A 23,132-nucleotide genomic window follows, 5' to 3' on the forward strand; every position below is an offset into this window, starting at 1 on the left:
CATCCTCTCTCTTTTTTTTTTTTTTTTTTTTTTTTTTAAGATTTATTTTATTTATTTGAAAGGCAGAGTTATAGAGAAACAGCACAAGGCAGAGAGAGATCTTCCATCCACTAGTCTACTTCTCAAATGGCCACATCGGCCAAGGCTGGGCCAGGCCAAAGCCAGGAGCCTGGAACTTCTTACAAATCTTCCACATGGGCACAGGGGCCCGAGCGTTTGGGTTATCTTTCACTGCCCTCCCAGGCGCGTTATCAGGGAGCTGGGTCTGAAATGAAGCAGCCGAGTCTCGAACCAGTGTCCCTATGGGCTGCTGGCATCAGAGGCAGTGGCTTTACCCAATACACCACAATGCTGACACCATCCTCTTCATTTTGTGGGTGAGCAAGTTTGTTATTAAAGCTTTCGTGTATGAGGAAGACTGCTGACTGATACATGACCACTTAGGTTTGGTTGAAGTGACTGTATGGTAACACAAGCAGTGCGATCACTCAGAGTGAAGTTTCACTTTCATCTTAAGGAAGTTTTTCTTCTCTTTGTTATTATGAGCCTGCAGTCATTACAGCTCCACAAAGTATGCTTTTTCTTCTTGCACTTTCATATTGTTTTAGGAACAGAATGATTATTCGGTGTGATTGTCTTACATAATGTTTTCAATGCTGATTATTATTTTATTGTTGCTGATACTTTATCTCAAGTAAAATATAAAACTAGATTGATCATGGTTTTAAATTTGGAATGCTTGTCTGATACTGACAATGATCTAGTCAATCCTTTGTGTTCCAGGAGCTCCAGATGGACCAGCAGGCCAAGAAACATCTGCAGGAGGAGTTTGACGCTTCGTTAGAGGAGAAGGATCAGTACATCAGTGTTCTCCAGACTCAGGTACGAGCGCCAGAGAGAAGGGGTGGGACTTTGGGATGGAGAGAAAGGCAAGAGTTTTGGTGGGATATCTAAGAGGTTCCAGATTTTTGTTTTCCAGAAAAAACCTATTTTAAAAATTCACCGCTTTTCCTTAGGTAATTTTAATAATTTTTTTAAATTTTTGTATCTTTTTACAAGCTGTGATATCATGGCAGTCACTGATATAAAATCTAACTGCGTTGAAAGCAACCTTTTTGTTTTGTTTTTTCCCCTCTCCGTAATAAAAGCATATCATTCACTCTGTCCCTGTGTGTTGTAAAGGGTTGTTGCCGTATGTTTTCCTGATTTTTTTGTCTTCTAATGAAGTGCATATGTTTTAGGTTTCTCTGCTGAAACAGCGATTGAGAAATGGCCCAGGGAATGTGGATGCCCTGAACCCAGTCTCTCAGATCGAAACTCAGGTTGAAAGTGTCACTAAAGAAGAGAATGTGGAGAGTCATGTGGAACCAGCAAGTAAGACTTGTTGTGTTGGGAGGTTAATTTAAAACTGGAGGAGAGACAACCCAGAAACCAAAAACTGGAGGGTGTGAACTGGTAGACATGGGCTGACATAGAAGTGTCCTTGGGCCTCGCATTTCCACAAAGGTGCAAGGATTTTTGTTGTTGTTGTTTGGTTCCTTGTTGTTATTCAGGAGAAAGGAAATAATTGTTTTAAAACTTGGAATTTTCACAGTCTGTGAGTAGCACTTCATTTTGTTATAATTGAAATTTGTTTATTATGTTAAACTATTTTATTGATAGCAGTAGGTAGATTTCATATCAACAGGTCAGTTCTGTTTACTATTAATATGCTATTTGTAATTGTTGATTTAGCTTTAAAATAATACTTACATATCTCTATAGTCAAAGATGCCTATGCTGCTGCCTTGGCCTATTAGTCATTTGACTGGAAACTCAGTTACAGCTCTCCCTATTCCCACTTTTTATTTCCTGGCTTTTTTTTTTTTTTTTTTTTTTTTTTTTTTTAATCTGAGACTTACACAGAACTTTGGTCCAGCCAGAGCCATAGTAAGTTGCAGAGCACCTGGTGCCAGCACAGTCAGCCTTGAGGGTCCTGCGATCCCTCTGGGACGTGGAAACCACACTCCTGAATGTAAGGACTTGGGCAGAGGCGTCCTCCACAGAACTCCTCCCAGGAAGGGATTAGAATGGGATTGGCAGACACTGTGTTAATCATTTTGAGATGGACTCTAAGACATGTGGGATCATTTCAAATAATAAAATATGGTTATTAAACTCTCTTTTAGGGAGGTGGCTTCAGTTTGTGTTAGTTAACTACTGTGTATTTGGGATAGAGTTGAACATGAAAGAGGTGGCTGCACTATCAAACACGTGGTAACCAAGTGGAGGTTTGGAAGGGGGCTGTAGTGTTAAGTCCCTTATTACCAAATATGGTTGTTCTGCCACTTGCGATGGCTCGGAGTGTAGGTACAAGAACGTACTCTTGTTGCCAGAGTCCCTGTGCGCCTCACTGACCGGCCCTGCGTATGCTGCTCTGTTGTCAGTGGGAGATGGCGCTTCCGCCAAGACGCTAGAGGCTCTCCAGCAAAGAGTCAAGCGCCAGGAGAATCTGCTTCAGCGCTGCAAGGAGACCCTTCAGTCACACAAGGAGCAGTGCGCGCTGCTCACCAGTGAGAAGGAAGCTCTGCAGGAACAGCTGGATGAGAGGCTGCAGGAGCTGGAGAAGATGAAGGTAGCGGAGCACGGAGTCGTCTGGTTCTGGTTCTGGTTCTGGTCTTGTCGTGTGAAGCCAGACGCACGGCTTCGGTGTGGTCTCCCCCTTCCTCCACCCTGCGGAGACTGGATGGAGAGGGCTGTTGTTTGGGCACCCCTGTGCCCTGGGCTCCACAGGGCCTACTGCACTTCCAAGTCTTGCTGTATGTCTCTCTCCTAGTAGTCTATTAGAAGTACCTAAGTTAGAGAAAATGTTAGCATTCTCATACGGGAAGCTTTATTAGAGTTGGAAATGAATTTTTAAAATTTTTTTAGGAGCTTCATATGGCTGAGAAGACTAAACTTATCACTCAGTTGCGTGATGCAAAGAACTTAATTGAACAGCTTGAACAAGATAAGGTAAAACAACAAAACTTATGATACTGAAAAAAAATTCACTTTTAGAAGCAGTTGGAAGCATTCATACTTCTGCTTTCCAAAATTATTTTAGCTGCTTCCCTGAAAACTTTAATTTGACATGGATATAACTTAGCATTAGTTTATATCATGTGAGGCTGATTCTTTGTCTGATTCTTCTTGATCCCAGTAAGCATTTTGGGTTGTGGATTAGAATATCTAGTGCAGAGGAAGTCTATATAGTACATAACTAGTTTTCAGAGAAAGTTATTCATAGCAAAGGCATTCTAAATGGGAATGGTATCACTATATTCTTTCAGATATTATGGAAACGAATTAGTCTCAAAGTTGCCTAACAAGAAGTCGTAGTGTATATATTAGTAGGAACAGAAAAATTGAACTTTTTAGAGTGTAGATAAGATTGGAAGATTAAGGAAGGGATGAATCTTAACCCTTGGCTATTTGGAATTAAAGTAACAGCTATAACTGTACAACAAAACCAACTGAAAAATTCATAGGTAAACAGTTTTGAGCTAAGTTTTTCAGCCCGAAGTTTTAAGTGACCTGGTAATTAGGAACATGACAGGGACTGTGTTGTGGTGCACTGTGTTAAGCCATCACTTGTGACACCTGCATGCCGTATTGGAGTGCTGGTTCAGGTCTCGGCTGCTCCACTTCTGATCCAGCTTCCTATTAATGTGCTTGGGAAGCAGTGGATGATGGCTCAGTACTTGCATTCCTGCCACCACATAGGAGACCAAGATAGAATTCCTGACTTCAGCCTGGCCCGGCCTCAGCCTTTGTGTCCATTTGGATTTGGGGACTTAACCGAAAGCTCTCTCTCTGTCACTCTGCTTTTCAAAACAAAAGAGAGAGAAGAAATGAAAAAGCAACCATGTCAGAGCTGTCTAGCTATTGAAATTTTTGGACAGTTTTTTCATTATTTCTATAATGTTATTTTGCTGGATTCTGCTATAAACTTCATAAGAGCCTTCTTTATATAAAAAATTATTATTATGAAAAACTTTTTTTTTAACAAAAGAACTATTTGTATTAGTAAAATCAATTCCTGTGAACCCATGCAGTTTCATCTCTACGTCACCAGTCCCTGTTGTGTTCTTCAGCTCTGGATTGTTTTAGAGCAAATCTAAGAAATCTTATTTCTTCCAGAAACATTTTAATCTACCTTTAAAATAAAGGACTTTTTAGTTTTACAGAAATATAACCACATTATCATGCATAGATCTAAACATTTAATAATAATTCCTTAATAGAATCTGCTGTCTCGGTTTTAGATTTTCTCTATTATTGTACACATTTTTTTCCCTTCTATGAGTTAAGATCCAAATGAGGTTCCTTTATTGCAGTTGGTTGACGTGGTTCTTAAGACTTCTTTTATTTGTTTATTTATTTTTTGAAGATTTATTTATTTGAGAGGCAGAGTTACAGAGAAAGAGAGAGAGGTCTTCCATCTGCTGGTTCACTCACCAAATGGCCGCAACAGCTGGACTTGGGCCAATCCGAAGCCAGGAGCACCTTCCAGGTCTCCCAAGCTTCTTCCAGTCTCCTACATGGGTGCAGGGGCCCAAGGACTTGAGCCATCTTCCATGGCTTTCTCAGGCCATAGCAGAGAGCTGGAGTGGAAGGGGAGCTGGGACTCGAACTGGCACCCATATGGGATGCCAGTACTGTGGGCTGGGCTTTAACCCACTGTGCCACAGCACTGACCCCAAGACTTCTTCTAGTCTACAGGTTTGATAATCCTTTGTTTTTTTCTTTTCTATTGTGATTTGGTTTTTGAAGAAACCAGAGGTCCATGATTTTGATTTGAGATTTACCTTGTTACTGTCTGTTCATTAGCATTGGGCATTCTGAGGAGTCAGACTGTACAGCAGTGGTTGGCAACCTTCCAAGTCAGGCCATTATCTTCTGAAAATTGTAAAATAGCTGTCACAAAGCCTGAACACTTTTCCAAGAGACAAATTGAACCATTCCATTCTTGTTAGTCTTAAATGATTGATTTAATACGTAATATTTGATGATCTTTTCCCCACAGTGACCTCCATTTCTAGTATAGATTATCCAGAGAGAGGGAACAGCAACAAGTGGAGTGGGAGAGTGAGGGAGTAAGGAGTGGTGGTGGGAGCAGAGTCTTAGGAAGAGAGAGGAAAGCAGGCACCTGTGGAGCAGCCTTGCTCGTGCGGTGTGACGGCAGGCACTGCACACTTTGCAGCCTCTGGGATTGTCTGTATTATAGCACAGATCAGTCATGGTAGTTCCTGTTGACCTGAGCTAAGTACAGGAGGCTTTATTTTGTTCATTATAAACTGCTTAATAAGGGAGAATTCTAGCACATTATACAAAGTTATAAAATCTTTTAGCTGAAAAATGTGTTTTAATGCTTAAAAGATTAAACTTACTCACTACTAAAACAATCTTTTGTGTCAAAAATACCTGGATAATATGTCAGGTAACTGAGGGGTAGTGCAGAACACAGACCTCAGTTTTAATTTATTTTCAGTGAAATGCCGCAGTAAATCATACATTTTATTAAGATTGATGTGTGTTATTGATGATGGAGTTTGATTATGTAAATGCTTTAGCGTCTCACTTCTGTTCAGGGCATGGTAATAGCAGAGACAAAGCGTCAGATGCATGAGACCCTGGAGATGAAAGAAGAAGAAATCGCTCAACTTCGTAGTCGCATCAAGCAGATGACGACCCAGGGAGAGGAGCTGCGGGAACAGAAAGAAAAGTCTGAAAGAGCTGGTAAGAACTCAGGGGTTGCTTGTTTTATGTGGGAGCTCAAAAGTTATTTAACGTGCTTGACCAAATATTTTTAAACTAACTACTGATAAAAGTGCTCCATTGTAGGGGCTGTGTTAAGATACCATACTACTCATTAGAGGAGGTGGGAGTTGGCACACTGTGGTCTGTGAAATAAATATGGCTCAAACTAGGAATGATTTTTAGATTGTTAAATAGTTGAAAAAGAGAAGAGTATGTACCAGAGGCCAGTTGTGGCCTGTAAAACCTAAAATATTTACCAGCTGGCCCTCTATAGAAAATGTTTGCTGACTTCTGCCTTAGAACATCAGAATTCAGGTTTAATTCCTACATGTAAGCCTTGTACTTAAAATAACTGCTACCTTGTGGAGGCCCTAGGGTAAATAATAGAAGGGATTGTCTGCTTTCAAAGGGAACAGTGCGCCAATCAGTGTGCATGGATAGCGTTATGAATGCCAGATGTTAAGCATAGAGACCAGCATAGGATTCAACAAGCTACAACACTGAGTACTCCCAGGAGAACAGAGGTGAAAGAGAGAGAAGAGTGGGGCTGACTGTGTCTTCTGCTCAGTGAGGGTGTGAGTTTTGCACTGGGCCTCAAACAATGAATAGAAAATGAGCATACACAGAGAGATGAGGGCTGCACAGCTTTCAGGTGCTGCCAGGCCATGAATGGCACAGGCAACACAGTGGATGTGTTCATCAGCTGGAACCATTTTTGCTGAAATGGGAAATGAAGTTGGCTTGTGAAGGAACTACTTCACACTAATAGTGTGAAGGAACTACTACTCCTAAACGGTGAGTAGCTGAGTTTAGACTTTGGTATAAAAGGCAACAGAAAATGTGCATAATGTGATGGAAGCTAGTGTTGTATGTAGAAAAGACATGAAGTAGGAGGTCAAGCTTAGAAGCAAAGATAGAAATCCAGGCTTGGGGGACTGGGAGCTTTGGCACTGTGGCTTAGGGTGGTGGTTCCGCAAGGAGAGGAAAGGCAGCATCTGCAGAGCGTGGCGTTTGATCCACATGGAGGGGCAGAAGTAAAGTAGCAATCTAAGATGACTCCAAAGTCTTAACTTAGGAAACCAAATAGTAGTGTGCAGTTAGAATAGGAAGTCCAAATGCAAACAGGAAGGTGAGGACTGAGGACTGCGGTGAGTTGGTGAGTTTGTTTAGATAGTGGATTTGAGCCAATCATGAGTTTTCCAAACGGACTTGACTTGTTAGAGATTTAAAAACCAGAAGCTGGACTGTCCTGCAGGAGTGGACGCCTGTGAGTCAGCCTGCAGGAGAGGCTGCTTTCTCCAGAAGCTGATGTTTGCCAGTGGTGCCGATGGTGGTGGGAGCAGCTGCCGCCGCCTGGCGTTGCTACCGCGGGCCGCAGAAGGCTCTGCTTGTATTGACTGGTCATTCCAGGAGGCAGTGCTATTTATTTCTTCATTTTACCAATACGGAAAGCTAAGGCCATTAGAAGTTGAGTAACTTGTTCATTCAGGCGTAGGAAGTGTACAGTGAGGAGTTCAGTCAGAGTCAGTGCTCCTCACCAGAGAGGTCTTGAGTTTGGCAGAGAAATAAGTTATTCAGAGAAGTCGTGGGAATTGTGGGTAGTTAGGCTTTTGGAGAGAATTACAAGGTATTTCAGAAGTGGGAGGCCAGCTCTCTGCTGTGGCCTGGGAGTGCAGTGGAGGATGGCCCAGGTGCTTGGCCCTGCACCCCATGGGAGACCAGGAGAAGCACCTGGCTCCTGCCATCGGATCAGCGCGGTGCGCTGGCCACAGCATGCCGGCCGTGGCGGCCATTGGAGGGTGAACCAACGGCAAAGGAAGACCTTTCTCTCTCTCTCTCTCACTGTCCACTCTGCCTGTCCAAAAAAAAAAAAAAAAAAAAGAAGAAGAAGAAGAAGAAGAAGTGGGGAAGGGAGAATTAAGACTTAGAAAAGGTCTTTGACCTTGGTGAGGATTTGATCTTAGGATGCAATTTTGAGAAATTATTTTAGAAACTAGGTTGCAAAGTGTTAAGGAAGGGAATGGGTCTGGATGAGAAACAGTTGGTTGACCCCAAATGTTCTCAGAAATATTTCCCCATCTTGTTGAGTTGTTGTGTGTGGTGAAGTGGTTGGAGAATCTAGTTAATGAATTTGTTTCCATTAAGCCTAGGAGAATTTCCCTTTGGAGTCAGTAAAAACATTTTTCAGAATCCCGTCTCTGAAGATGCACTTGAAGCAGTCTGAGGGTTGTGGGACGTTGTTCAACAATTTGCTCTCAGAAAGGAGAACACAAAATGCACAGTCTTAGCTTCCCCTGTCAAGCCCTGCCACTTTTAGGGCTGCTTTTATTTGACTGTAGTAACCAGCGAAGAAAACATAATGTTGGTTAGGGGATTAAATTTCCTTTTAAAATTGGGGTATACTTTGTGAGGAGCCGGAAACTGATGAACAGATATCAAGCTGGAAAGGGTAAATGATGAAAAGACAAAATACATTTCTAATTCACACACAAGATAACATTTCCCACATAACTATTTCAGTCAGATCTTTAGTACTATACCTTGAAAACACAGATGTATTTTGTCGTCAGATGTGATTTTCATGAGTGCTGTCAAAATATTAAAAGTTAATGAATATGTGAGAATTAATGTTGAAATTATTGATAGACACATTCACTTTGGAAGGTCTTGCATGCTTTTGTAGACACTCTTAAAAGTTATGTTGGTAGTCCTAATACGGAGGGCTGTGATAGACAGTTGTGACAGACAGACTTGCTCACGTTGTGGGTGCTGGTTTCTGCATCTGTAATGAAAACTAGTTTTGTACCCCAGTGACATTTCCTCTCGTGGTCTCAGTTGAGTCTGAATGGAACTGATCAAAAGGGAAGTGGTTTCTCATTCAAATACAAAGCACACATTCCAGTTGAAAGAAAAATTCCTATTCATGCTGAACATGAGAAAAATTCCATGTAAGGGTTTTGAAAAGTAGTCTGTGGACATCGTGGAACTCTGGGGAGTTCATTTGCTCTCCTAGATATTTGTTTCCTCTCTCTCAGATCTGAAATTCGAAGGCTGAACACAGAAGAGCTGGCCTGAGATGAGGATATGAGGGCTTGCTGCTGTTAGGGTTTTAGCAGTAGCTGTGTCTGTGTACTATTATTGGAGCAAATTAATCTACTAATGCATTTTCAATGATGCGACACTTAAGTTTGATATCATTAGTAACTCTTGACATGCGGATATTTGTAGACCAATCACTGATTCCATTGACCTACTCACGCGGGTGTCAGAATCCGCTGAAGAACATTTCCTACTACTTTTCTTGGGAAAGTCTGTTGTGCTACACATCGTGTGATTTCCAGAAAGATGCCGTGCTTCCCGTAGGTTGAAGGCTAGAAGAAATTTGAATCTCTCCGTTTTTAAAAAAATTTATGCTGAAATACTGAGGCTGTGAAGATGGTGATATACCTACTTCAGGATGCTCTACCAACCTTTGGCTCTTAAACAGTCTCCTTTTCTAGTTTTTTGAAGCATGACACTGTAGTACTCTTTGGTTTGTTAAAATTATTTATTTTAGTGATAGAGAAAATGCAACATAAATGTTTGTTATAGGTACTTCGTTATAACCATTGATACTGTTCATCTCTGAATGTTACTTAAAAGCAGGTGGTCTTTTCTTCCAGTACCGAGATTTTAAACTTAAGATAATCTGGTAATTTAGTTTAGGTGCATAATGCTGTATTTTGGGTGTTAGGCAGTATTTCGGATTGTCTGGAAAATTACATTCTTAGTGCAGCACCAGCATAGACTGTTAGTGTTACTAAGTTCACACTAGGTCTTGGCTGTTGTGTGTGTGCCTGTGAGCTTGTTGAGTGTGTGTGTTAAACAGGGTAGGAGGGTAGGAGTAGCTGTCTGTTATACATGCAGCAAATCATCAAAAAGGCAAAATAAGATGGCAGTACATCATGGCTTCAGTACACTTCCGTGCGGTCTTTTCTGCAGTCCTTTCTTTTATATTAGTGTACCACATCGCATGTACGTTTTGTCTGTTCTGACTTCTCCCATTTAGCATTATTCTGGGAATTCCTTTACGTGTTGCTGAAGTACTAACACGCTGTGATGGCTGGGTCAAAGTGCATGCACGTCATTTTTCCTGGTAACCATTTTCCTACTGTTCAGTCCCTAGATTGTTTTGTGGTTTTGCTGTTATGAATATAATACTATAACAATTTTATGGTATAGCTTATTCCGTATCTTTGAGTATTCTCCATATTTTTTCTCAGAATAAACTATTACCCATAGAGTTTTTAATCTTTTTTGTAAAGTGATTTAAATATAATCATTGCACACACACACACACACAAACCCATGCTACAGTGATAAGCCTTCCTCCCCCCTCCATTAAAATGTTCTTGCTAAAATTATGCACAATGAAGGAAAATTATGCTTGGATTAGGAGCAATTCTAGATTACGGTAACTTTGTAAAACCTGTTTCCTTCTCCTATACCCTGTCTTTGCTAAAGTCATGTGTTATAGGATTGGCTGCATTTAAAAACTTGGATTAACTCATAACATTCTTTGCCTTTTTTTATTGTCATGTTGTGTTTGTGCAGCAAATAAATTTTTAAAATTCATTTATATAGTACAGGCCTGCCATATGAGAGACATTGAGTGGAATATATTTGGTGTTTGAAGAACCCTTTAAAATAGAGTTTATATATATATATACATAATGTGTAATATATGCATTTATACAACAAACCAAAATTAGATGTATATTTAAGTGCTTTGTTAGTTGCTGATAATTTATATAACAGAATTTTCTTGGTGTCTTAAGTCTCACAAAACATCTTATTTTTGTGCGTCCACACATGCCAATAAGTGAATCATGGTGCCTTTCCCAAGCCTTGTATGAACAGGACTGGGGTAAGGGCTGTTTTTTTGCTTTTATCACAAATACTTAGAATAAGCTTTACAAAGAAAATTCCATGTTTCTCAGGCAAAAAAGTATGAATTAAAGTAGGTTTTAGTTGTGCCATGCTAGATACGCAGTATGTACATATCTGTGCACTACATGCATTTCTGATAGAAAAAAATTAAATGCTCCAGGAAATGTCACTGTTAATAGACCGCATCAGAAACTGAAGGCGACACTTCTTTGATGTAGAATTGTATTTCCATTTTAATTAAATTGTCCTTGCTTAGTCTAATAGTTTTCGAGATTAGCCTGTTATTTTCAGAGTATTTGGTAGGTAGATTTGTGTGTAGGGAGTGTGTGAAAATTTAAATGGATCTTCAGATGTTTAAAGGTTAAAGTATAGTTGTAGAATGAATTTTTTTTTTAATAAACTTAAGAAAATAGCTTAAAAAGTAGACTTCCATCATGATATTTAATGAATTTCTGAAGATTCCAATTTATATGTAAACCTTGCACTGTCTGTTTTGTGCCACTGGGTGGTAGTCTTTTGTTTTAATTTATGGAAGCTCTAGACCAGTGCTTTCCAAGCATTAGATCTTGGGGATTCCAGAGAGTTTTGTTTATGTGGGTTATATATAGCTATTTTTTGTATTAGTAACTAAAGACTAAAACTTTTTTGAAGTTTAATTCACTTTAAAAATAACAATTATAAACCTGTGTCGTATTTGCATACTTTTATGAAATATGCCTATGTTTCCAAAATAAAATTTAGTGTGAAAAGTGGCCTTGTTTTACATTTTTGTTTATCTCATTGTTTGAATAGAATAGAGCTGGATTTCCATGTGTGTTTCTGTAGTAATATGTAATTTTGGTTGAAATCTATGAGGAAAATCTGCTTTAGCTACAGGGTATTTGGAAAAGGGATAATCTCACAGTCCTTGAAGGAATCTCAGGATCTTTGGGCCACGTATTGGAAACTGCTGCTTTAGACTTTTGATTTTCATAAAAGAATCCTTGAGAATTGTATAGGGATTCTTATAAGTAAGAACAGTTATTTTTGTACTTCTTCTATTAATTTGTATTTTACTCATTTTGTAATACTAGCTATGTTCTTTTTTAGCTTATTGCCACATGTATTTAGCAGCATTTTTTTTTTTTAACTAGGATACTGACATATGCACTGGCTTACTTATTCTTGATGTCATTAGCCAGCTTTTTAAATTTTTGATGTCACTTTTGAAATGCATCTTAGTCTTAAAAAAATTTATTCATTTATTTCATTTTATTTGAAAAACAGACCAGAGACTACCAGAGAGAGAGGTCTCATCTGCTCTTCACTCCCCAAGTAACTGCTGGGACAGGCCAGAGGCTGGAGCACAGAAGTCAGTGTGGGTCTCCCGTGCGGGTGGTAGGGGTCCAAGGACCTGCGTCCTCATCTGCATTAGCAGGAAGCTGGAATCAGAAACGGAGCCAGGCCCATCTCAGGCACTCAGATGTGGGGTGCAGACATCCTAAGGAAATGGCGTCTTAACTGCTGTGCCACACAGTAGCCCTGTTAGCCGGATTCTCCAGATCGGCAGTCTTTGCACACGTCTGCATGGTATCCGTAGCAGGAGGTCCTGTTAGCCTTATTTTACGGTGTTCTCTGGGAGAAAGCAGTAATGCTACATGTGGTACTTGTGAATTCTGGCGTTGGTTATCATGACTGTTCAGGACGCTGAGGATGAGGACGGGAAAGGCGATGGAGTAGCAAAAACGGGGTTTGTTTTGTTTCGTTTTTTTCCCATATTCTTCCCCTCCACTCCTTACTGCTTCAGCCATCTTTTTGGGAAACATTTTCTTTGCATCACCTAATGGCCAGCACATGCTTGGTAGGTGATAAATGTCCAGTAAATATTTGATCAGAACATGGTTGAGCTGCAGAGCTGCAGCTTGCTAGCCGTTCTTATTGAACTCTTCTGCTGAGACTGTGTCCATTTTGATAATGCCCATGGATGTGAGTGAACCTCATCTGAAGTGGAAGGCGAGGAGTGGCAGTGGAAGGCCTGCCTTGCGTTTCAGTGAACTGGTAGAGGACCACACCTAAGCTTCAGTAGTTTTTTTGCCCAGAAGTACGTATTTTCAAAGTGATTCAACTTTGTTTAAAATAAAAATTGCCTGAGATACATTGAATTTTGCTTTGGAAGAACACACGTGTTCTTGCAACATTGTGCCGCGGTTGGTGCTTAGCCCCTGTGGGTGTGTGCTGTGCTGGCCTTCCCGCGCACTCTGCATGTCGGCAGACCTGTCCGTGGGGCTGACGCATGCCTGCTCTCTCCGCACTCACTCAGCCTCTGTTGGTAGTTGAAAGATCATCGTGTAGACATTCAGAAAATACTTCTTTGGTACTTACGTTAAAACCCTAGCTCCATCTCACTGAGGAAAGAGTATGGAATCCACGTGTAGAGAACCACGGACCGTGCCTGTGGTTGCCAGGTCAGAGGGTGAGACAGACGTCCCTGGTTACTAAGGGGACCCTCGTGCACCCATCTTCCTGACTGACTGGCATCACTGCTGGAGGCGCACTTCTGAGAGGCAGCGTTTCAGTAACGATGCAGTGTGGGATCCGTCCTGGGTTTGCAGGCTTTCTGTGTGTGCACCCGTGTGGTGTGTTCTGTTGTTTTTTTCAGAAAACGTACTTTGAGATTCAGTGATTTCTTAAAGCAGGGTGGAGATGACAGCAGTGAGTTTGGTGTGTGTCAGAGACAGAGCATGCTGTGTGTTGAGAGTTAGGAGACGTTAGTAATAGATTCAGAACTCTGGTTTAGTAAGAAATATTACAGCTCAACTGAGCTTGGTCATTGTTAGCATTCTTAGTTTTTAAAAATTGAGGGTAAGGATCATTTGTTCAACCCAATCTCAGAGTTCTAGCGTTTAAGTTGGTTTATCAGATGCCTCAGTTACTACACTTGAATGAAGGTGTTAAATGAAAAGATTTCAGAGGACTCTTTGTAGATGTGAAATTACTGGGTTGTCTGACACGGTGAAAAGTGGGAGCAAAGATTAGAATGACAGAAACCGGAGTGTCCTGCTTCTGCTGCGTGATGGGCTATAACTAAACCAGCTTAGTGGATTAAACACTGAAGTTAGAATATCATACAGAAGAATGGTCTAACATTTGCTGAGTATGGTTAGAAAAAGTAAGAAAATTCTATCTAAACAGGAACCTGTGGTATGAATTTTTCTGTTGCTTGAAAAGTGGAAAGCATTGCATTTACATTTATCTTTATTCTGTGTTGGATTCTGGAATTTAAAAAATGAAAACAAAGTTCACTTGACATTGATGTCTAAAGTTTTGTTTTATTTTGCTTAATTGATAGAAGCTTTTCATTTAAACTCTGTTTTGCAGGAGGAGTTTCACAAGTATCTTCAGGTTCTCTCGAGCCTGATTTAAGAAATTTCTATGAAACACTTAAAAGTGTTAAGATACAGTCTGAGTAATAGTATTGAAAAGTTGACATCCGAGCATTACAGGTGCCGTCCTCCCTCTCCCCGTGCCCCTTTCCCGGCGGTGAGCCCCTGCTGCACGCTCTGTCACAGTCATCCCTTCACCTGACTGATTTTGCTTGAGGAAACTAGTTGCTTGTTAGTATCAACCGTTTTTCCTTGACTCTAGAATTTCTCTATAGGAGTATGTAGATAGAACAAAGTTAACATTTTACTTTAAAAATTTCATTTTCCAACATACTCTTGTCTAAGAATTGTTATGTTGGTGTTATTAGGAAAATGCCAGTAAAGTTACAACAGAAATCATTAAAAGTTGTTTCAGCTAATTAGTATTTCTTTGGCACTTAGACCTTATTTCATCAGTTTTATACTTCATGTGTATAAAATGAATAAATCGATTAGGTTTTCTTTTCCTGTATCTGAGAAGTTTTTTTTTTAAAGATTTATTTTATTTGAAAGGCAGAATTACAGAGAGGCAGAGACAGAGACAGAGAAGTCTTCCATCCACTGGTTCACTTCCCAAGTGGCCACAACAGCCAGAGCTTAGCCGATCCAAAGCCAAGAGCTGGGACTTAGGCCATCTTCTTTTTTTTTTTTTTAATTTTTTTGACAGGCAGAGTGGACAGTGAGAGAGAGAGACAGAGAGAAAGGTCTTCCTTTGCCGTTGGTTCACCCTCCAATGGCCGCCGCGGCTGGTGCACTGCGGCCAGCGCACCGCGCTGATCTGATGGCAGGAGCCAGGTACTTCTCCTGGTCTCCCATGGGGTGCAGGGCCCAAGCACTTGGGCCATCCTCCACTGCACTCCCGGGCCACAGCAAAGAGCTGGCCTGGAAGAGGGCAACCAGGACAGGATCCGGAGCCCCGACAGGGACTAGAACCCGGTGTGCCGGCGCTGCAAGGCGGAGGATTAGCCTAGTGAGCTGCGGCGCCTGCCAAGGCCATCTTCTAATGCTTTCCCAGGCCATAGCAGAGAGCTGGTTTGAAAGTGGAGCAGCCAGGACTCGAACCCCTGCCCACATGGGATGCTGGCACTGTAGGCATCAGCTTTACCTAATACGCCACAGCATCAGCCTGAAAGAAGTTATTTTTAAAATATTGAACAAAATTTACTGTATTTCCCAATTGTTACCAGCATTCAGCCTCCTCTTGCCTTTTCTGTACCTGATAAAATAGTGCTTTGGAGCAGATGCTTGTCTGTGGGAATGGGATTCCTGTGCCTAAGCCTCTGTCTGTCTGAGCTGTTGTTAATAAAAGACTTTTTTCCTGAGATGCCATATGTTAAGGTTCCTACATTTCTTATACCACTGAAAATGAAAATAGTTTACATGTCAATGAATTGTCCCCACTGGACATATGTTTCTTTTTTAAAGATTTATTTATTTATTTATTTGAAAGGCAAAGTTAGAGAGGGGGAGAGAGAAATCTTCCACTGACTGGCTCACTCCTCAGATGGCCCCAGTGGCCAGGGCTGTGCGTGGCGGAAGCCAGGAGCTTCATCCAGGTCTCCCACATGGGTGACAGGGGCCCAAGTACTTGAACCATCCTCTGCTGCTGTCCCAGGCCATTAGCAGGGAGCTGGACTGGAAGTTGAGCAGCTGGGACTCGAACCGGCTCCTATAAGGGACACCGGTGTTGCAGCTGTTGGTTTAACCCACTGTGCCACAGTGCTGGCTCCAGACATGGGGCCATAGGATTAACACACACCACCCCCCTTTTTTTAAAAAAGGTTTTTTTGATTTATTTATTTGAGAGGTAGAGTTACAGACAGTGAGAGGGAGAGACAGAGACAAAGATTTTCCATCTGCTGCTTTACTCCCCAAATGGCTGCAATGGCCGGAGCTGTGCCGATCTGAAGCCAGGAGTCATGAGCTTCTTCCCGGTCTCCCACACGGGTGCAGGGGCCCAAGGACTTGGGCCAATCTTCTACTGCTTTCCCCGGCCACAGCAGAGAGCTGGATCAGAAGTGGAGCACCTGAGACTTGAACCCGTGCCCATATGGGATGCCGGCGCTTCAGGCCAGGGCGTTAACCCACTGCACCACAGCGCTGGCTGGCCCCTGTGGTCTTCTTTTCTATGAGGCCTAAAGGAGATCCTCTAGGATAACCATCTCAATAGAATTGCACAGGGTGCACTTATGCTAATATTGTGTATTTGAGTTTGCATATGTGCACATAGCCATGCAGCACACACATATACACACACGCACACACACCGACGTTCACAGATACATGAACAGACGTTTATTTTCGGTACCCAGGTTCCCCAGCCCTGCACCATCTCTGTGTGGTCTTGTGTGAGTGTGGGGAACCTGTTTGTTCTCTCTGAAGACCTCACCATTCTTGCCAAGATGGCTGCTTTCGCAGGGCCTGAATTATAACTTGTTTCACCCAAGAAGTCCTTGCCGATAGTGCCTTTCTACATACTGCAGTCATTTCTGTCTAGTCAGCTGGAAGGGACTGTGGAAGAAACAAAAAGCCCTGGGAATTACACCCTACAAAAGTGGGGCCAAGTCTTCATTTCTTGAAGTTGCTATTTATAGATAGATTTATAGGGGTGGAGTGAAGAACCTTTAGTGATTTTAATTTTTTTTTCAAACTTCCAAGCTTAAGCCTAAGTAGTTTTAATATCTACTGCACTCACTGTACTCAGTGAACAGACTGGTTTCAGTAACCAAGCATTTCTTGTTGCTTTGTTGAATAACTGAAAACTAGCTCCCGGCTGAGAGCAGGGATGAGTGTTTTAACCTGTCCTGCTACTGCTGCTCTTAGTTTGCATAAATTGAATGTAACCCACGTGTGCTCAGTGATGATATTTCTTGAGATACTTGTTTTCTGCTCTTCTCATTGTAGCTTTTGAGGAACTTGAAAAAGCCTTGAGTACAGCCCAAAAAACAGAGGAAGCTCGGAGACAAATGAAGGCAGAAATGGACGAGCAGATCAAAGCCATCGAGAAAACAAGTGAGGAGGAGCGCATCAGTCTTCAGCAGGAATTAAGTCGAGTGAAGCAGGAGGTTGTTGACATAATGAAAGTAAGGATCATTCTGGATAGAAGTGGGCTACAGTGATTTTGGAACTTAAGTCTGATGTTTTTCTCCTATCTTACTGTAAAGAATAGTTCATTTGTTTTCAGCTGAAAGTTTTGTGGTGTTCAAGGTATAATAAAAAGGCACTTTGATAGAGCAATGAAATAATTTTTAAAATTTTTTATTTTTATTTTTATTTCAAAAATAGATGGGTAGACAGAGAGAGCTCTCTGCTGCCTCATTCCCCAGACCCTGCAACAGGTTCACTCCAGGAAGTGAAGTTAATACTCAGGAACTTCTCTGGAGCCTTTTAAGCCTCACTTGTTCTTCGGTGGGCCGTGTCACAAACCGAGGTGCACCTTAGCTGTTCTGTGGCTCCTTGAAGGTGGTGCTCAGCCGCTTCAGTAGCATTTCGTCTCTGAGCCTAGCCAGGAAGGTGCTTGTCTAGTGTCTACGTGAGGGGCATATGGAGTAGGTGACCCGGGGTAGGTTGTGTAAGCCTTTGAAGCATCATTCCTGTCTAATGCAGTGTAGATAGGGCAGGTGTTTGGTCTGCCTGTTAAGGCGCCGGTTGCGGTGCCCGTGTCCCATGGCAGGTTGCCTGGCTTCAGTGCCTCCTCTTGCTCCTGGTTCCAGCCTCCTGCTGATGCATACCCCAGGAGTCAGTGGGGACAGTCCCTGCCCCCACACCAGAGACCTGCTCGAGCGCCTGAACCCCTGGCTTTGGCCGCGTCTGCTCTGCCTGCTGTGGCCATTTCAGGAGTGAACTAGCTGATAGGAGCTCTCTGTGCCTCTCAAAATGAAGCAAAATAAAAGACAAAAACATACATTATTTCTGTGGACAAAAAAGCATTTAACAATATAGACCTTATTTTCACAGTTGGATTTCCAGGTTTTTAGGATGTGAACACATCCTCATCATAACTCTTCCCCGTCTCCTGCTCCCTTCCTCGCTCCCTTTCCTCTGCCTTGTGTTTTGCCTGTTTTTCCTCTGGTTGTGTTTACATTTGCCCATTTTTTCTTACTCCTCTACTGACTCCCCACTGTGCTCTTGATCTTTGCTCACAGCTCAGTCTGGGAGGCTGTGTGTACTCTCAAGCTCCTGCAAAGGTTTCTGTGTTTTGACTTAACGAGGGTATCGCAGGTATCCTGTGAGTAATTATATTCCACACGTAGATAGAGGGAAGTAAATTACACCCTTCTCATACATTTTCTTCCCTCTGCAAAAGTATTAAACAATTACAATTTTCACATTAGGTAGAAATTATTTGTGACCACTTATTGGATAAACAAGGCCTTAGCTATAAATGCCTCTGTCTTAATTTTAAAAATAATTTGTCAGGTGATGTAATAAATGTCACCATAGAACTTAAAAATAGCTAATGAATTATTTTGAAAGGTAATAATATGGACATATAGCATTATAATCAAAAGATTAAAAAAGAACAGTTGAAAAGATTTACCTCTATTTTAGTCCCTTATTTTTTCCAAAGAAAAATCACTGTGTTCTTTTTTTATGTATTTCTCATAGTCTCTGTATGTAATTTCTCTTTTTTGTTGATAATCTCCTCTTTAATCTTTTTTAACACACAGGATAGCATGTTAGATGTACCGCTGGGTATTTGCTTTTCTGTTCCATCTGTCTAGGAGACTTGTTCATCTGTTGCTGTTTGACCATTGAGGATGATGCCCCATTTGTGTTCTAATGGCTGCCAGGCTCTCATTGTGGACTGTCCTGTAACTTCATGAGTCTTCTAGTGGGGGATATTTAGATTTTCAGTTTTTGCTACTACAAATTGTGAATGTCCTGTTTCATACTTTCTCACAGAATTTTTTTTTTAGAATAGGAGTAGAATACGACTTAGGCAAAGATTATGTGTATTTTAATCATTGCTTGGTTGCTACAAGCTTTACACAGGATGATTTATATTCTCACAAGCAGTGTATTAGAATATGTTTCCACCTCATGAAGATGGTGTTCTTTAACTTTTTTATCTTTTCAACCACATGTGTTAAAAATGATATAAATGTAGTTCTGTTCATGATTTTTACCAATATGATAAACATTTTTATATGTTTAAAAGAGTCTGGTTTTTCTCCTTGAGTTGCCTGGTTAAATCCTTCACTCATTTTTCTTTGGGTCTGTTGATTTTTTTCTTACTGGTTTATATTAGCTCTTTGTATTGTGAACGTAAGTGTTTTGAATATAAGGTGACTTCATCCACATCAGTGTTTCAGTTTATTACTTGCTGACTTTCTTGTTTTGTTTTTGTGCAGAAAATTTTTCTTTCCCCAATAATTGAATTTATTAGCTTTTTCCTTAAAATGGCATTTGGATTTTTGTTCTGCTTAAAAATATATGCTCAATTCTGAATTTAGCAAAATTTCTGTTTTATCTTCTGTCACTTTTGTCCTCTTTTTTTTTTATGCTTGCATCTCTGACCCAACTCAAATTTGTTTAAGGAGTGAGATAGAGATCTAGCTTAAATGTTAAAGATAACTACAAAGTAATGTCTTCAGTTACTGTTAATAGTCCAGCTTCATATTATCTTCATTGTATACCAAGTTAATAAAATATTGAGTATGGCTCTTTTTTATGGATTCTCTGTGCCTTTTCACTGCTTTACCTGTCCATGTGCTGCTATTGCACTTTTATGTTTACCCTGGTTTTATAACATGTTCTGCTGTTTGTTGGCTATTTGTTTTAATTAGTTTATTTATAAATTTATGAGCGAGATATTGAGATCTCCCATCCACTGGTTTACTCTCCAGATGCCTGCAACAACCGGAGCAGGGCCTGGCTGAAGCCAGGAGCTGGGCATTTGCTCGGGGTCTCTCATACAGGTAGCAGCGACAGCGTTTGAGCCATGAACTGCTGCCTTGGCAGGTGTGCACTAGCAGGAAGCTGGTTCAGAAGTGGAGTTGGGACTGAAGCCCAGGCACTGCAACAGGGATGTGGGTGTCCCAGGTGGCACCTCGACTGTTGTAGCAAATGCCGGTCCAGTTTATAGGCTCTTGTGCATTCATTCTGCCTCGTGAGCCGCTTCCCATTCTATTGGTAGTTTTATTTGGTTATATTAACTTTTTAGACTTCTGTGGGGAGATTTGGCATTTTATAAGATCTTTAGCTAGTGCATGCCTGGAAGTAGGCATAGCTTGACCGCAGTGAAGGGCCCTCTCGGAGAGCATCCTGGGCCTTGACCCTCATGCTTCCTCATCCTGACTGGTGTGGCACATCCCCGCTGGAGGTGGAAGTGGAGCTGTTGCCCTGTTGGACTGTCCTGCAGCAGCAACACTCTTGCCTTAGGCTAAGTTTTTTCATTTAACTATCATTGGCCGGCCCCGCGGCTCACTAGGCTAATCCTCCGCCTGCAGGGCTGGCAGGCGGGGCTGGCACCCCAGGATCTAGTCCTGGTTGGGGTGCCGGGTTCTGTCCCGGTTGCTCCTCTTCCAGTCCAGCTCTCTGCTATGGCTCGGGAAGGCAGTGGAGGATGGCCCAGGTCCTTGGGCCCTGCACCTGCATGGGAGACCAGGAGGAAGCAGCTGGCTCCTGGCTTCGGATTGGCGCAGTACGCCAGCTGTAGCGGCCATTTGAGGGGTGAACCAATGGAAGGAAGACCTTTCTTTCTGTCTCTCTTGCTCACTGTCTACTCACTGTCTAACTCTGCCTGTCAAAAAATAATTATCATGACTTTGGTGACTTTTGATATATGTGACATAGCCGGCGCCACGGCTCACTGGGCTAATCCTCTGCCTTGCGGCGCCGGCACACCGGGTTCTAGTCCCGGTCAGGGCGCCGGATTCTGTCTGTCCCGGTTGCCCCTCTTCCAGGCCAGCTCTCTGCTGTGGCCCAGGGAGTGCAGTGGAGGATGGCCCAAGTGCTTGTGCCCTGCACCTGCATGGGAGACCAGGAGAAGCACCTGGCTCCTGCCATCGGATCAGCGCGGTGCGCCGGCCGCAGCGGCCATTGGAGGGTGACCCAACGGCAAAGGAAGACCTTTCTCTCTGTCTCTCTCTCACTGTCCACTCTGCCTGTCAAAAAATAAAAAATTAAAAAAAAAAAAAAAAGATATATGTGAGATGTTTTCCTTTCGGGTTGCTAGCGTGAATGAGATTCATTTGTGGAGTTACACATTGTATCCTGGGTGTTTTCACTGTTATCTCTCTCGCCGATTTCCAGAAGTCCTCAGAAGAACAAATTGCTCAACTGCAGACGCTCCATGAGAAGGAGCTGGCCAGCAAGCAGGAGGAACTGACCAAGAAGCTCGAGTCCCGAGAAAGGGAATTTCAGGAGCAAATGAAGGTGGCTCTTGTGAGTACCTGTTTGTTCTTGTTACAGTCAGCTTCACAGAGTTAGGAAGTGGTCCCGCAGCCTTGCCTCCCAGCTTGACATGAAACTGTGGAAGCTTTGGCCTGTAGGTGCGATTTTAGTTTAGTTTTGTGTGAAAATTAAGTTTACTGATGTAACAAGCTTTTATCAGTCTGTTTATTTGCTGATGTGAATGTGCCTTCCAACTTGGCAGTAAGGAGAAGACAGGTTTATTGACAAAAGAATAAAGAATAATTCACAAAACTAAACATTCACCTGACTGAATACACTCAGAGCTCAAAGCTCAGAAAGTTTGATTTGAAGTGCATTTTAAAGAGGAAAAACCTGAAAATGACTGCATAATCTTTACTATAAGTAGAATAATTTCGGTACTAATTTTCTATCCTTAGAATGTTTAAAAAATAATGTGATATTTAAAAAGCTGTCTGAATTAATGAAAACAATAGCCATAAAAGCAAAGGTTCATTTTTGATGAAAGATTTGTTGAAATAGTATAAGTGGGGTTCATTCCAGGGATGCAAGGGTGGTTTAACATACACAAACCAATAATGTGATATATCATACACAAAGCAATAATGTGATACATCACGTTAACAAATTGAAGAATAAAAACCATGTGGTTATCTCAAAAGAAGTAGAGAAAGCATTTGATAAAATGCAACATCCTTTTATGATAAAAACCTGAAGGAACATTCCTCAACACAATCAAGGCAGTATATGACAAATCCACAGCCAGCATATATTGAATGGGGAAAAGCTGGAAGCATTTTCCACTAAGATCTGGAACCAGAAAGGGATGTCCACTGTCACCATTACTATTCAATGTAGTTCTTTTTTTTTTTTTTTTTTAAGATTTATTAAATTATTTGAAAGACTGAAATAGAAGAAGAAGGAGAGAGAGAGAGAGAGAGGGAGAGATCTTCCATCCACTGGTTTACCCCCCAAATGTATGCAATGGCCAGGGCTAGGCCAGGAGCCAGGAGCTTCTTCCGGGCTCCCATGTGGGTATAGGGGCCTAAGGACTTGCGCCATCTTCTGTTTTCCTAGGCATATTAGAGGGAACTGGATGGGAAGTGGAGCAGCCAGTACTAGAACTGGCTCCCATATGGGATGCTGGCGCTGCAGCCGGAGGCTTAGCCTTCTACACCACAGTGCTGTCCCCTCAATATAATTTTGAAGTTTTAGCCACAGCCATTAGACAAGAAAAAGAAATCAACAAGTACAAAGTACCTCAGTATCAGTAGCCATCAGGGAAATGCAGATAAAAACCAGTTAGGATGGATGCCATCCAGAAATTAAAAAATAACAAATGCATGCAAGAATGTGGGAAAAAGTCACCCTAACACAGTGTTGGTGATAATGTCAACTAGTGCAACCATTATGGAAGACAGTATGGAGATTCCCCAGAAATCTGAAAAGTGACCCAGCCCTCCTACTCCTGAGAATTTAACTAAAGGAAATGAAATCAGCATATTAAACTTATCTGTATTTCCGTGTTTATAGCAGCTCAGTTCACAATAGCTAAACTATGGAATCAGTCCAGATGTCCACCATCTGATGAATGGATAAAGAAAATGTGGTATATATATACTATATAAAAAAAAACATAAAAAT

The 23,132-nt window shown here is 41.7% G+C and overlaps 1 protein-coding gene across 7 annotated transcripts in view; it reads left to right on the forward strand.

The window, feature by feature from the left end:
• The window catches only part of GOLGA4 (golgin A4), a 126,134-nt gene that overhangs the window by 62,719 nt on the left and 40,283 nt on the right, over nt 1–23,132 (forward strand). For 5 of the 7 annotated variants that reach the window (XR_016232945.1, XM_051858951.3, XM_089331340.1 and 2 more), the window contains 7 exons: nt 784–882; nt 1,242–1,374; nt 2,427–2,614; nt 2,911–2,994; nt 5,613–5,760; nt 17,016–17,194; nt 21,369–21,500. Coding sequence is in view for 6 of the 7 variants with exons in the window: in XM_051858951.3 (XP_051714911.3) it covers nt 784–882; nt 1,242–1,374; nt 2,427–2,614; nt 2,911–2,994; nt 5,613–5,760; nt 17,016–17,194; nt 21,369–21,500 (963 nt within the window). In the remaining variant the exon portion in view is untranslated. The remainder of the gene's footprint in view (nt 1–783; nt 883–1,241; nt 1,375–2,426; nt 2,615–2,910; nt 2,995–5,612; nt 5,761–17,015; nt 17,195–21,368; nt 21,501–23,132) is intronic. The other 2 variants (XM_089331341.1, XM_051858950.3) reach the window with 1 other exon arrangement.

The sequence above is a fragment of the Oryctolagus cuniculus genome, chromosome 4, assembly GCF_051225735.1.
Source record: "Oryctolagus cuniculus isolate XC-2025 breed Fujian yellow rabbit chromosome 4, ASM5122573v1, whole genome shotgun sequence".
NCBI classification, from domain to species: Eukaryota; Metazoa; Chordata; class Mammalia; order Lagomorpha; family Leporidae; genus Oryctolagus; species Oryctolagus cuniculus.